The 15,564-nt window shown below is 42.5% G+C and overlaps 2 protein-coding genes across 8 annotated transcripts in view; one reads left to right on the forward strand and one right to left on the reverse strand.

The window, feature by feature from the left end:
- Nucleotides 1-2,697, reverse strand: part of EIF4ENIF1 (eukaryotic translation initiation factor 4E nuclear import factor 1) — a 42,646-nt gene extending 39,949 nt beyond the window's left edge. Inside the window, exon 1 of one of the 2 annotated variants that reach the window (XM_081036506.1) lies at nt 2,679-2,697. The gene's annotated coding sequence lies outside the window, so the exon portion shown is untranslated. Of the gene's footprint in view, nt 1-156; nt 343-2,678 lie in introns of those variants that run through there. The other variant, XM_081036504.1, reaches the window with a different exon arrangement.
- Nucleotides 2,698-5,084: 2,387 nt separating this feature from the next.
- SFI1 (SFI1 centrin binding protein) overlaps nt 5,085-15,564 on the forward strand; it is a gene marked incomplete at its 3' end in the record, with an annotated part of 76,539 nt that continues 66,059 nt past the window's right edge. For 3 of the 6 annotated variants that reach the window (XR_013992445.1, XM_081036509.1, XM_081036511.1), the window contains exons 1-2: nt 5,085-5,406; nt 12,148-12,271. Coding sequence is in view for 4 of the 6 variants with exons in the window: in XM_081036509.1 (XP_080892635.1) it covers nt 12,249-12,271 (23 nt within the window). The remainder of the gene's footprint in view (nt 5,407-12,147; nt 12,272-15,564) is intronic. The other 3 variants (XR_013992446.1, XM_081036510.1, XM_081036512.1) reach the window with 1 other exon arrangement.

The raw sequence follows: 15,564 nt of genomic DNA on the forward strand, positions 1-15,564 counted from the left end.
ACCCCGCCGGCCTGGCGCCCCGGCCCGTCCCCCGCGCGCGCCCCGGCGCTCGCGCTCAGGCACGCGACCCCGGGAGCAGCGCGCCCGCGCCCCTTCTCTCCCGGCGGGCCCCGGCGCGCGGCGTCCCAGACCCCGCCGCCGCAGCCAGCCCCTTACTCGGTGCCTCCGCCGCTTGGCGGTCTTTCGCCTCGGCCGTCGCTCCCCTCCCCGCCGTCCGCGCCGGTCCGAGGGCTACTCCGCGAGGCCTTCACGCTCGCCCCCCCAACCGCTCCGGCTGGCTCTCTTCAGCCGCCGTAACCGCGGCCCAGCCCTCCGCCCCTCCTCCCCGGCCCCCTCCTCCTTAATAACTCCCTCCACGCACCCGGGCCCAGCACCGCCTTCGCCCGGATGTGAGGTGGCCGCGGCAATGCCGGACGGAAAAGAGAAACATCGCGACGCGCTTCCCGGGCGCTGGCCCCTGCGTGCGCTCGGTAGCGGGAAGGCGGTGGCTGGGAGGCGGTGGCGGCGGAGGCGACGAGGCCGGGTCGGGGGCGGCGGAAGCCCTCCCTGGTGCGCGCAGGCGGTCGTCGTGGGCAGCCCCGGGGAGGATGCCGCGTTCCCACGCGCGCTTCGGGGCGGGGCGCAACGGGATGGGCTGTGCTTGGGGCCCGCGCCAGGCTTTCCTTTGGGGAAGGAGGTGGCCGCAGAGAAGTGGGCCGGGGTCCGCGGCGTGGCCCGACTTGGGAGCGCGTGGACCGCTGCGTTTGCACAGTTCGAGCTGGCGGCGAACCCTGGAGCTAACCAGTGCGAATGAGTCAGGCGAACCTGGGGCCTTTTGAGCCTTCCGGTGTGGGCTCGAACCTCAGCTCTCTTTTACTAGTGGTGTAATTTTGGATACATCTCTGAGTTTAGCTCTTATCCTTTCTAAAATGGCCTCTCTGTATAAGTCTGTGAGGAATAAACGAGATCACGCGTTGATGCCTTAATAGGCAAACTTGCCACGATTGCATTTGATTGAGCTAAGGGCGACAAATGTATTGCAATGTTCTTTCCCGCCCATAACCAGAAGTCTGCATGGGAAGGGAAAGTGCAAGCGTGTGGGTGAAAATGAGATGACGGACGTCAAGCACTTAGTACTCAGTGACGAGACTCTGGCTGACGGGGACACAGAAACGCAAATGTTAATTCCCTACTCTGTGCGCAATGAGAGTAACTGCTGTGCGGAGGGGGGGAGGAGCCGTCAGGAAAGGTTTGATGGAGATCACCTGTGAGCCTGTTCTGCAGGATTATCACCAGCCCCTTTGCCCAGTGGGACCGCCCAGGGTTGGGACCGCCCAGGGTTTGTGTAAAATGATACATAGGTGTGGAGGGAATCATAATTTTTCTCGCTAAAGCGTATTGAAGTCTACATTTCTTTGAAGGATCCTCCTTTCTTTAGCTTCACTTTCTTCACTTGTGAAATCGGGATTGGACAGTGAGTGAGTTATCAGTCCTTCCTGGAGTTTTGACAACAGAGAAAAGAATTATGAAAACATTTTTTCTTTTCCTCTATAATACTGAATAAAAAGTGTTTCTTACAAATGATCTGTTCTCTGCAGGCAAGAGGTAGAGGGAAACATTTGCAAATTGGAGGAGTTTGCATCCCAGCTCTACCCTATAGGCCATGGAGAATTAGGCCCTTTATTTTTAGCCCTGATTTTCTCATCAGTAAAATTAGGAAGATGATAACCCACTCAGGGCTATTATCAAGATTAAATGGGAAAAGGTGGGTAAAAAGCCTTATACAGAGCAGGGCCGGTGGCTCAGGCGTTTGGAGCTCCATGCTCCTAACTCCAAAAGCTGCAGGTTCGATTCCCACATGGGCCAGTGGGCTCTCAACTACAAGGTTGCCGGTTCAATTCCTTGAGTTTAACTCCTGGAGTCCCACAAGGGATGCTGGGCTCCGCCCCCTGCAACTAGTAATGGGCAACTGGACCTGGAGCTGAGCTGCGCCCTCCACAACTAAGACTGAAAGGACAACAACTTGAAGCTGAACCGCACCCTCCACAACTAAGATTGAAAGGACAACAACTTGACTTGGAAAAAAGTCCTGGAACACACACTGTTCCCCAATAAAGTCCTGTTCCCCTTCCCCCCCCAAAAAAAAATGTCAAAGCCTTAATGGTATATTTTTTTAAAAAAAGCCTTATACAACCTCCATAAAGCTGCTGGATATTTTTTTTAAGTCTATACAGAGACATGTTGTAGGTGAGCAAACAATGGTTGTTATTAAAACCAAATTGCTTTCGGAATCCAGGTTCTTCCTAATGCTGAAGAAATGGTCTAATCCCCTTGCCATTATGGAGCAGTGGAGATGTCTATTCTTTGAAGCTCTTAAATCCTGATCTCTGCCACTTGGTGTGAAACCTGAGCCAGTCATTTCACTTTTCTGGACCTATTTACTCGTGTCAAAAAGGGATAGCAGTATCTACTTTCTAAGCTTGTAGTGGGAATTAGACATAACGTATTAAAACACTGTTCGGGTTAGCTATTGCTGTGTATAAAATCACCCCAGAACTCAGTGGCTTGACTCAACATTTATTTTGCACCCAAATCTGCAATTGGGCTGGTTCTAACAGGAACAGCTGGTCTCTGCTCCATTCAGCATCATCTAGAGCAGTGGAAGTATGAAGGCTAGGATCATCTAATGGCTTACTTACATGTTTGGTGGTTGATGGTGGCTGTCAGCTGGGAACACTGGAGCTGTTGGCTGGAACACTTACACAGGGCTTCTCTGGGTGGCCTGATCTTCCTCACAACATGGTGGCTGGATTCCGAAGGCAAGTGTCCAGAGAGAACAAGAGAGTCAGTCAGTTGTTGCACTTTCTAACCTATCCTCGAGGTCCCTCTGTTCTGCCACATGCCACATTCTGTTCTTTACATAGGAGTCACTAAGTCTGGCCTATATTCAAGAGGAGGGGACTTAGACTACACCTTTATATGGTAGGAGTTGTAAAAGAATTTGTGAGCATACTGTAAAATTACCACAAGCCACGTGAAATCTGCTCAAGGCAATTTACTATCATGATATTGGCCTGGCTTGGAGCTAATTTCCTGGGCCCTTTGGTCTATCCAAATTAGGATGTATTCTTGCACCAGCTCTTCTTTTAATGTCTCGTAGAAATTTGTTCTCAACTTACCTTTCAGAATCTCAATTTGTCCTTGTGAAAGAAGACAATTATCACCTAGGAATAAAGGTAATAATATACTAAAAGGCCATGCAAAAACTAGATCCTTGCAAACACTTGTTTCGTTGTAGCTTTTGAATGTTATTCTCCTTAGCAGGAATAATTTGGAATTCTAAGTGCCCCTTTTTGCAACTAACAATTTTCAAATATCAGTATGGGAAACCTCTTGAGAGAGTAAGAGAAATTATTTATTCTAGTTGCTTACTAAATATTTGTAAGATCTTGATTTAGGTTCAAATTGTTCGTTCAAAGTTTGGCCTAAGGGAACTCAAATAATCAGTTGGGGAAATTAGCAGTCCAAGAACAGTAAAGAAGCAAATGAAAATACTAAAAACCTAGAAAATTTGAGAGCAGCCACTTCTCAGAAAGTTGAAATTACAACTCAACTGTCCTGTACCTCTCTAAATGGGCTTTTTCCTACTCAGTTTTGTTTGTTTGTTTTGCTCCAAGGGTAATTCTTAGTTCCAAGAAAATAGGATATGAACAGTTTCACAGTTGTGCTATCTTGTACTCAGATTAAGGACTATCAGAAAATTACTAAGGGACTTCCGGAAGATCACACAGCGAATTATATGCAGAGCCTAGACCCCTTCTGGCACTCTACATCTTTGATTTTATATATGAGAAGTATTTAAAACAGTCTGACACCATGTAAGTGCTGCTGCCCTAGCTATTCTATACTATTATGTTCCAATCTTTCTCAACAGGACTATTTTCGTAACTCAATTGGAAAGGGCTTTCATCCCTTCCTAAATTACGATGATAAATGCATGTGACAAAGAAAGCGCCAGCAAATCATCTAGAAAGCATGCTTATTGATTTATTGTCTTGGATATGTCATAATTTATATAAAGTACTTATAAGAAAGACTAATTTTACAACAAATATTATAGTGTTAATTAGGACTTTGAAACTCACTAAATTTTTTAAAGCTACTTGGTCGCATATCTTTAGATAAGAGTTGTCCCTAAAAGATTGGCCCCAGTGTCCCGCTAAAGTGGAACTCCTCCTTTTTAAACACTTTTTTAAATTACAAAAATTAACATACGTAGAAAATAGAGCGAAAATACAAATTAACCTGTGATTCCATTCCTGAGACAACTAACAAGTTATTTTTCTGTTTTTAACGTAAAATCTTTCAAGTATTTATATACATGATGCTAGCCTTTGCTCTCTCCACCAGACATCTGACGTGCTTTCAAACGATGTTTTACAAAGCACTGTAGAAAAGTATTAAAAAATGCCTGACCTATCCGCCCCCACCCCATTTTTTAAAATGATCAGAATGGACCCAAATTTTAAATTTTAACAACTATTCACTAACAACTAGTGCTTATTAATTACAGTTTTAAAGGAAGGGTTAAGAGAAGATACCAGCCTAGAATAATTTTAATTCGGGGGGCCGCGGAACGACGCGATCTCACCCCCTAGTCCAGATTGACAAGCTCCTTTCCCACGCATGCGCGCGCCCTACTCGGTACTGGTGGGCTCGCACTACCGGGGAATCATGGAGAACCCGGAGAGGCTCACGTGGGAATCTAGAGGTGAGGGAAGAACTCTAAGTGCTGGCCTCCAGACAGGAACCTCATCCCTAGTGCTTGCCTTGCGAAGCATAACTCGGGGATCCGTTTCGATACAACTCCCACTCTTGTGCAAGAGCAGCAGTAGGAAGCTGAGCTCAGAGAGAAGCTGGCGGCCCAAGGAGGCAGAGAGACCTCCGTGGGGCTGCTCCACAGGTGCGTTGATCCACGCCCCTCCGGGCTAACTCGCACAGCTGGCTTTCAACCGCGGCCAGGGGCAGGCGTGTCACCCGTTGGACTGAGGCTGCGCGAACTCGGGTCCCTGGCGGGGCGTCTCTCACGCACGCCGCGTCGCCGTGGAGACGGGGGCGGGGCTGGCGCAGGTCCGGCGTACTGAGGCGCGGGAAGCGCAGAGCGGACGTGGGCTGCGCGCGCCTTAGGAGGCTCGTGCGTGTCCGCCCGGTGTCCACCCGCCCGGGTCGAGACTTTCCGGAGGCTCTTGACGTGACAAGTGCAGAGGGCTTGACTGCCTGAGGTCTGAGGCCCGGTCCAATCGTCCCCAGCCTCTGAATGCCTCGGCCTCTCCGGCCAGGAGCCCAGCGGCGAGCGTCTGTCCCTCCGAGCTGGGCTGGGTGGCTCTGTTGTGGGAGCCTCCGCTTCCTCGTCTTCTAGAAGTGCAGGTGATGCTGCCTACCCACGGGGCTAGGTGGGGAGTGGAGGAGACACGAAAAGAGCGCGCAGGACGGCGGCCGGGGCCTGCCCTCTTCGCCCAGCGCGGCGCTCGCGTGGTTCCTGCCGGGTGCTGCGTCTTGTTGCCCGGGTCTGGGGGCGCAGCATCCTCTTGAGCGTCCAGAGCGCTGCAGGCAGTTGCGGGTGCCCGGTCCAGGCAAGGCCCATTAGCGTGCGCCCATGTGGGGAGTTTCTGGATCCCTGCTGTGTAACTGCAAGGCTCTAGTCACTAGCAGGGGTGTCCAAACTGCAGCCTGCGGGCCAACTGCTGCCCATGATCCATTGTTAATTGGCCTGCAGTAAATTCCAAAAATATATTTAGTTTACTTAAATAAACCAGGTGAGGCAATACTACTTCACCTCCAGTGAGTGGCCTGGTTGTTTGTGTCTTTTACCGCATATGGCCCTTGGTGAAAAATGTTGAAAAAAGTTTGGACACCAGTGGAGTGTGTACAGACTTCAGGGGCCCCATCTGAGCCCGGAGGGGCCAACTGGGTAAAACACCGTGAAGCTGCCCGTGAAGTAGTAGATTAGTATTTCGTTTTTATATGCTTGTAGGCCGTTCAGATTTCTTTATAACCTTTGTAGATGAACAGTAAGTATTTGTTGAATGAGTGGTGTTATGCACCTGAGTACCAGTCCCAGCTCTACCGTTTAGCTGGTGTGACCTTGGGCACTTTGTGAAATGAAATGGCTATCACCTTTTGGGGTGGTTGTATTAAAAAGCAGGTATTAATGAAAAAATGCTTAGTACTATATGTGGCACAGAGTAACCACTTCATAAGTGTTATTTTGAATATAATCTCTACGTTTTAGATTGTGTGGTACCCTCCTAAGAGCCATGAAAGTATGAGGCTTGGAGGTGTCAGGGGAGGCTTTCTGGAAGTTGTTGAAAGTTATTCTGGGGCTTAAGACATAAATTTAGGTACTGTATTTCCTTGCCTTTTTTTTTTTTTTTTTAGTAGGATCATTCAGTTCTTAGTCATTGTTAGAAGTTGCAAAATACTGTAGAAACTTCAAGATACTTTTGATTTAGATTTTTCAAATTAGCATACATAATTTATTATAAAAACTAATTTAAAAATGTATAGCCAATAGCCACCATACCCCAGTTCTAATTTCCATTCGTCTAGCTGTTTATTCTGATGTTATTTATAAATTGAAAGTAAATATTCTTATAGGTGATATTTCTTTCACCTGTGTTTCACCTGTGTTTATTAGTTTTACACGTTAAGTGTTGACTGTTATTTGAGGGAGGTAATTACTTAGCTCACAGTTTTCCTTTTTTTATCTCACCAATGTGGTTATGTGGTAATTTGTTGTTAAATTAATAGTGTTTATATAACATAGACATTGCTGAACCAAGTAGAGTACTGAAACCCTTTCGTATGCCATCATTTCTTCTGAGAATTAATAATAGTCTTATCTTCTCATTTGCCTAGTGGTCCATACACAGATCACTAAATATTTTTTCTGAATGCTTCAGCATTTCTCACATGGCTATCTAATTTTTTGCATACTCGTAAAACCATCCGTTTCACTTTTTTCCCTGGAGACCTCTTTGCTCTGCTCTAATCTGATCTGGTGTCTCTGTACCTGCTGTCCGTACCTAGTTCTAATCCAGGGACTCCTTTTCACATCTGTCCTAGGATTTACTATTGTCTTGTGTTGAATTCGCTGTTGCCTGGATCCCCTTTTATTTTCTTAATTTGCTTCCTTGGCTTTTGGAGCACATTCTCCTGTAATTACTACTTCTACTTTTCTTCCTCCACCTCCTCTTCCTCTTTTTCTTCTTTTAACAGTTTTGTTGAGATATAATTCACATACCACACAAGTCACCCACTTAAGTGTTCATTGGTTTTTAGTATATTCACAGTTATGCAATACCACCATAATCAACTTTAGAACATTTTTAACACCCAGAAAAGAATGTTAGTAGTCATTCATCTGTTAGTAGTCACTACCTGTTTTCCTTCATTCCTCCCAGCACTTGGCAACCACCAACTTACTTTCTGACTTCATAGATTTGCCTCTTCTGGACATTTCATATGAATGGAATTATACAATATGTGGTCCTTTGTGATTGACTTCATTCACTTAGCATAATGTTTTCAAGGATCATCCTTGTTTTAGCATTAATAATAGCACATTTCTTTTTATGGGGAAATAAATGTTTCATTGTATGGATATACTGTATTTCGTTTATCCATCCATGAGTTGCTGGACATTTGGGCTTCCACTTTTTGACTGTTACAAATAATGCTGCTATGCACATTCACATACAAGTTTTTGTATAAACATTCGTTTTCAATTCTCTTGGGTGTATACCTAGGAGTGGAATTGCTGGATCAAGTGGTAACTAATGTCTGCACCATTTTACATTACCACCAGCAGTGTATGAGGGTTTCCGTTTCTCTATATCCTCACCGACAGTTATTATCTTTCTGTCTTTTTGGTTATAGCCATCCTACTGGTCGTTTGATTTGCATTTCCCTCATGGCTAATGATGCTGAGCATCTTGTAATGTGCTTATTGGCCATTTATAGATCTTTGGAAAAACATCTTTTCCCATCCTTGGTCCATTTTAAAATTCGTTTATTTGTCTCTTTATTGGGTTGTAGGAATTTTAAAAAATGTAATCTAGCTATAAGTCCCTTAGCTAGTTTGCAAATATTTTCTCCTATTACTTGATAGTGTCTTTGAAGCACAGGTGTTTTTAATTTTGACAGTGTCCAGTTTTACTCTTTATGCTCAAGCGATATCTTAGGCTTTTTCTTCTTGCCTGTTGGAAAAAGTGTTTTTATCTACCCTGACATTTGGTCTTAGTGTAGGAGGACCTCTAATCTGAGGATTTGTATCCTTTAGTTTTGAGAAACTTTCTTGTTATTTCTATGATAATTCTTCCTTTTTCTCTCACATCTCTCTTTCTGGAATTCCTACTAGTTGTATATGTGATCCCCTGGATTGAGCCTCTGATTTTCTAACTTTTTCTTTATTTTTTATTTCATTTTGTCATTTCGCCCCCACTCCTCTATTTCTGGGACATTTCTTCAACTTTATTCAGAGACCTTCAAATGTTTTGGCTCTCCTGTTTCTAGTTCTTCTTTTAAATAAGATCCTCATTTTATTCTGTGTATAATATATTCTCTTATCTCTCTGAGGATATTAATTATAGGGTTTTCTTTTTCCTGTTTCTCACGTTGTCTTTGTTTCCTCCAGAATTTTTATTATTTCCTCCAACATTTTATTATGAAAAATTATAAACACATGTAATATGTATCCATCCCCCAGTTTCAAAAACTATCAACTCATGAATTATCTTGTTTTCATCTATACCTCTGTGCACTCTGTCCCCACTGGATTATTTTTGTTTTTATTTTGAAATAATTTCAAACTTACAGAAAAGATGCAAGAATGATATAGAGAACCCCCATATACCTTTATCCACATTCACTACTTTTTAATTTTTTTGCCTCCCCCCCAAAATGATTTTCTCCATGATGGTTGTAAGATGGGGTTTTTCCAGCTCTACAACTTCTACGTTTTTTGGTGGGAATTCTGTGTAAGAGTGATCCTTCCTTTCTCCCCCATTTATCTGTCTCTCTGTTCATTTCTTTATATCAGCCTGGAGTCATGAATTCCAATTTTCTTTAATGTTATAATTTATTATTGTCCTTAGTTATTTTGGTACTCAAATTTCTCCTATTTTACCTGTAAAATTTTCTGTATATTCTGTAAAAGATAAGCTGTCCTTTTAAAAGAACAACCGACACCACTATCACAATAAAAATTAATGGTAATTTTTAAGTAACTCATGAAAACTTTTTTTCTAAACTTTTATTTATTTTTTAAGTGTGTTTTTTTAGGACCCATCGGCTCCAAGTGAAGTAGTTGTTTCAATCTAGTTGTGGAGGGTGCAGCTCACAGTGGCCCATGTGGGGATCGAACCGGCAACCTTGTTGTTAAGAGCACCATGCTCTAATCAACTGAGCTAACTGGCTGCCCCATGAAAACATTTTTAAGTTTAAAAAAAAATTGAAGTTTAAATCTTCCTGATTGTTTTTTGCTTTCTATTTGACAGTTGATTCGTAGTTTGTTAAAATCAAAATCCATACACTGCATTTGGTTAATATGCATCTTAAGTCTCTTAATGTGTAAGTTTTTCCTTTTTTGCAGTTTATTTGTTGAAGGAACTGGGTCGTTTGTCCTGTAAAGTTTCCTACATCATTGATTTTGCTGATTGCAAAGTCATTTTATTTGTCCCCTGTATTTTTTGTTAGTTGGTACTTAGTTTTAGATGAGGCTTGATAATATTTAGATGCAAGTTTTGGGCAGGAATACATCATAGGTGGTGGTACTTCCTCAGATTCCTTTGTTTGTTTTGGTCTCTCTTGTTGGAGGTCATTTCCAAATGTCTTGTGATTCTTGACTGTCCATTCATTCTTAAGTGTCTGCAACCGAGAGATATAGTTGGAAGCTCCCGGAGTCTGAGCAGGAGTTGCACGTTTGTGAGCTTCTCTGTAGGGTCAAGTCTGCCTTTTTATTGGTGGAGGTGGGGCACAGATGTCAGAATCTAGAGTTCTGTTCATTCTTAGCTTCTTCTGAGACTGGGAAGTACCACTCTAGCTGTAAGAATTCTGGAAGCAGGTTGTGGGGAGGGAGCTGTATACCTACCTGGCCAGGTTGGGGAGGAGACCAGGGGCCTCAGGTGTTCACCATATAGACTTTCAAACCCCTCATTTGTGGCCTATGACTTCTGGGAACCTTTCCTTGTTTCTTGAGTTCTGAGCTCTTCTGGGATTCTTTTGGCCTGCTTCTCTTTGGTATCCCACTCTGTTGATTTTTACTTCCTCAAATCTGTTAGGTCAGTTAATTTTCCTCTTTCCACTTTCTTGTTGCAAAAATTTGTGGCAGTCTTTCATTTCCTATGACCTCTTCTCCCACCTCTTGTATAATACCCTTTTATCTTTTACTGTCAGGTGGGCGATTTATACAGGTAACTGGGAGTCCACACCTAATAATCTTTGTTTTTCTTGAGCTATCTTTTATATTTGGTTATCATTTGTATTCCAACTCAGAAGCAAGTTCACCTTCATATCCTTGAGATCAAACCTGTGTCTCAGTCTTTCCAGTATTTATATATTTCACCTGTCATGTTCCAGACATTGTTTTAGATGCTGGAGATAAGTGGTGAGAAAATCATACGTAGCTTTTGTTTTCATGGAATTTATACTCTAATGGGGAAGGCAGATATGTACAAGTACTTAGAATGTTGACACAGAGTGTATAACAAAAGGGAGTCTTTCACTACAGATAACATTCCATAGAATCATTATAACAAGACAAACCCATGGCAATGACCCATTTATTATGGTAGTATTTTACCAAAATTCCCTTTTTGAATCATCCTTCAATTTAATTTATTTATGGAAATAGTCACTAATGGTGACCTTTGTCACTTGGAGTGTGATACCAGAAAGACTACATAGGTTTGATCTCAGTAAGGACTGTTTGATCTCAGTAAGGACTGTTCATTTTATATGGATAAACTTTTTTTGGGGGGAGGGGTAATTCCTTGTCTGATTGTCATTGAAATATGTGACCTTGAGGGTGACCTTGATTATAAAGAGTGATTTCATTCTTTTACAATGAGTGTCTCGGTATGAATGCATCACAATTACCCAACATAGGACATGTCCACCCTGTTAGCTTTCCTCCACCATGCACTTAAATCTTACTCCTTTGTCTTACTACTTGTATTAGTTTCCAAAGTCTGCTGTAGCCAAATGCTACAAACTGCGTGGTTTCAAACAACAAATTTATAGTCTCATAGTTCTGCAGGCTAGAAGTCTGAAATCAAGATGTCGACAGGGCCATCCTCTTTCTGAAAGCTCGGGGGGAGAACCTGTTCCATGTCTTTCATTCAGCTTCTGGCGTTGCGACCAGTCCTTAGTGTTCCTTGGCTTGTAGACACATCACTCCAATCTCTGCTTTGATTATCACATACTGTTCTCCCTGTGTATCTGTCTTCACGTGACATTCTCCTCTCTGTGTGTATCTGTCCCTGAGTTCCTCCTATTTTTTTAAAGACACCAGTCATATTGGGTTAAGGGCCCACCCTATTCCAGTACGGCCTCATCTTAACTTACATCTTAATTACATCTGCAAAGACTGTTTCCCAATATGATCATAGTCATAGGTACTAGGGGTTAGGATTTCAGCATATCTTTTTTTTTTGGGAACATAGTTCAACCTACAACGTTGCTATTCTTTGCACTAAGAAATAAAAACTATGTTATAATAAATATTATTGGTAGACGTTACCACCAAATGAAAATGAAAACTGTCCACGGCACTTTACTACAGATCAAAAACTGCCTGAGGATTCTTATAGGTAATATTGACAACTATAAAAATTAACCTGGGAAATTTTTGACTGGCTGGTGTTCTTATGAAGGGAAGTTGAAGGTCTAAGAACTTGTCCTGGACAGGAGGAATGAACCAGTCATAACCTTTTGAGTGTGGCTCAGTCTCCTATTAGTTTCCTTTCTTAGAAAAATAACTTCTTAAAAATGCAATTTAAAAAGTAGTTTAGATCAGAGACCTCCCATATTCATCTAGTGTTGAAGCTGGCATGTAGCTGTTCAGAAATGTGGCTCTTAATTTACTCTCTTTTATTCCCTTTTTCTTAGAAGGGGAAGCTAAATGACTTTGATTCATGAAGAATCTGCTCACTAAGAAGTGTATATTCAGCCACTGGTTGAATTTCCATCAATAAGAGATAAAGCGGAGAATGGAGAGGAAGGTTGACTCCAGGTGAGTGATGAGACTTGACAAAAAAGATAACTGAAATTATGGCCTTTGTAAAAGCCCATAAACATTTTGTGTGTGTGTGAAAATAATAAAAAATGTAGCTTTCCCCTAAATCATGAGTGGTGAGATAGGAAGTTTGGGTACTGATTTTTTGTTGTTGGTTTTTGGGTTTCTCATCTAGAGTATAGTGCACATTTCATACCTTATGTTACAGCCAGAAACCATTTTGCATCATTAAAATTTTGATTTTGAGCAGGAATGAGGATGAGTTTCCTGAAGTTAGATGTTAAAACATTATGGCTAGCTGGCTATTGTATCTTTTCCCTACTTTTGATCCTGGTTGCTTTCAGCCTGCATGAGGGTTCTTTTGGTTCCAAATGACAGAATCCAACTCTGGCTAGCCTAGGCAAAGGGGAAGAATTTACCAGAAAGAGACTGGTTTGCTAGTGAACCCCAGACTCACAGGGGTGGGCAGGCATGTGAATTGCAGCTGGCCAGTCAAGGGTGTCCCATTGCCCTAGACACAGTGATTGGTTCAGGGGCGGGCATGTGACCATAGAGGGCTAATCGGAGGTTTTTCTCTAAAGCTGAGACAGCCCACCTAATTTAAAGAGAGGCCTACCTCCTGCTGAGGTTGCTGTGACAGCAACTGTGTTTCCACCATGCAGAGACCACAGGGAGCCTGCGCTGTAGGAGGTAAGCAGGTCAGCACACTCAGAAGCAGCAAGACCTTACAATGTTGAGATACCAGGTCTAGTCCTTGAGGCTGTAGTTCAGAATTCTTCCAAAGTACATGAGCTAGGGAATTACCTCTTTGTGCTGGATATCTTCAATATATCCCTCCCCCTAGATCTGATCTCCACTCATCAGCATCCAGGATTCCTGTTGGGTTTGGCTGAAGAGGAGCCCTGGCAGGAGAGAGGGAGGGAGGGAGGAGAGTGAGGCCAGACTATTTATTCCTTTGGCTCCCTCCTTGTAAGATACTGGGTTGGCCGTGTCCCTGCACTGAAGCTCACAGCCCTTCATAAGGCAGCAGACCCTGTATGACTCTCCTGGATTCTGGTAATTATTCCTTCCCCTTATTCCTTTGGGCCTGGAGGTGATACCAGCTTAGCTTCTACTAGCTTCAGGTTCCTGCACTGTCCGTTGTGGTCCTGTACACCACCTTTATAAATGTACCATCCTCAGATTGTCCTGTTTCTAATATGTCATCTGTTTTCTCTGGGACTTTTGGAAGTTTTATCATGACTGGTGCTGGATTTTGTGAAATGGTTTTTCTGCATCTGTTAAAATGATCATATAGTTTTTGTCCTTTCTCTTATTAATAGGATGTAGGCTAATTTTTACCCATATTTCCATACTCAACTGTTATATCATCTCCAGGAAGCCTCTTCTGACCACCCTGTCCAAGCCTGTGTGGATTAGGTACCTCTTGTGTGCAATTCCCACGACACTATGTTTCATAGCATTTTACGCTTTCATAGCATTTAACAATTGGTATTCTCATCGTTTGTCATCTCCATAGACTACGGCCTCTTGAGAAACTGTCTTTTATCTTTATGTATTTAGTGCTTCACGAGCTATAGGTGCTCAATAAACTTTCATTGAATGAATAAAGAGAGTATGTGTATCTCTTTAATATCTGAAGGCTTTGTGGATCTTTTGTTTCAGTTCCCTTGATCATGGAGTGTAGCTTTTTTGTGTGCTTGACATTGTATATTAAAAATTATGTATTGGAATGTCTTTAGGCTTATGATGAAGTTGCCTTCCTCCAGAAAGGATTTACAATTCCCTCTGTTAGTCTCCTTGGTACATTACTAGTTTGGAATCACCTTAAACCAGATTTTTTTTTTCCATTTATGTATTTATTTTTAAAGATTTTTATTAAAATATAGCTAACAATATTATAGTAGTTTCAGGTGTACACCATAGTTATTCAACATTTGTATACCTAAAGAAGTGATCACCATAATAAGTCCAGCAACCATCTGACATCATACTTTGCTGTCACAACATTATTGACTATATTCCCTATACTGTGCATTACATCCCCACGATGTATTTGTTTTCTACCTGAAAATTTGAACCTCTTATTCACTGTTACCTTTTTTCTTCCTTTTTTAATTTCTCAGTTACAGTTGATACCTTAAACCAGTTTTAAGATTTGCAATTCCCTGACCTTGGTAGAACCCAAACTATAAATTCCCAGTGGGCTACAATACTTCCAATTCACCCACAGCCTCAATTTTGTGAACAGTCCCTGAGTCTTTTGGCGGTGGACTTCTTACTAATCTGATGTACAAACCAGAGTACCAATTACATTAAATCATCCCACTGCATAAAGTACCAGTTTATTCGTTTATAGTGAAAAATAGTATAATTGCCAGGGAAACCGATGTATGCCACCTCTCTCCCATAAGGCACTTGCTGCAGGAAGTCATGTTAAATTCGGAAGATTTCTTAGGGAGTTTGAAATCAAAGTTTGGGAACATAATTGATACATTAGCTCCATGATGACTACTAGAATAACATATCAAAATGTGAATCTGACTGTCACCCCCTTTCTACTTAGAAGTCACTTAGAGTCACTTTTCAGTGATTTTTACTGCCTTTGGGCTCCAGTCCAAGGTCCTTAGCTTTGCCGTCATGGTCTCTCCATAGCTCATTTCCTGGCCTCGTTTCTTACTACCCCATGCCTCTGCAGTTATCCTGCTTTTTTAGTTTGGATTAGGTTCAGAAAGTACAAAGTAACAGATTTTAAATAAGATAGAAGTTACTACAGGAAATCTGGAGGTAAGTGGCCCAGAGCTGTTATGATGGTTCGGTCCAGTAACATCCTCAATGACCTGGGACCTTCTCCCTCTTTATTTCACCATCTCTGGGATGTGATCCTCATGCTCTCAGTCCAAGTTCACAGCCATTCCAGGCAGCACAGTGGAGGAAGATAAGAAACAGTATTCATTGGCTGGCTATTAAGGCAGATTACAGGAAACCGGCACCTGGTGATCCTACCTACATTCTCTTAGTCAGAAATTAATTTCAGAAGTTAGTAATAGGGGAACCTGAGAAATGTAGTCTTTATTCTGGGCAGCCATGTGCCCAGCCAAACATTTTATCATATGGAAAGAAGAGAGCATAGATATTGGATGTGTGTCAGTATCCTGTACTGACTATAAGCTATCAACATCTCACTTGCTCATTGTAAGACATCTTAATACATATTTATCTTTGTATCCCAGGCCTACCTTTGTTGTAGGTTCTCAATACTGAGTGGGTAAACAAACTGGAGGATATAG

Source organism: Rhinolophus hipposideros, assembly GCF_964194185.1.
Source record: "Rhinolophus hipposideros genome assembly, chromosome: 24".
Taxonomy (NCBI): domain Eukaryota; kingdom Metazoa; phylum Chordata; class Mammalia; order Chiroptera; family Rhinolophidae; genus Rhinolophus; species Rhinolophus hipposideros.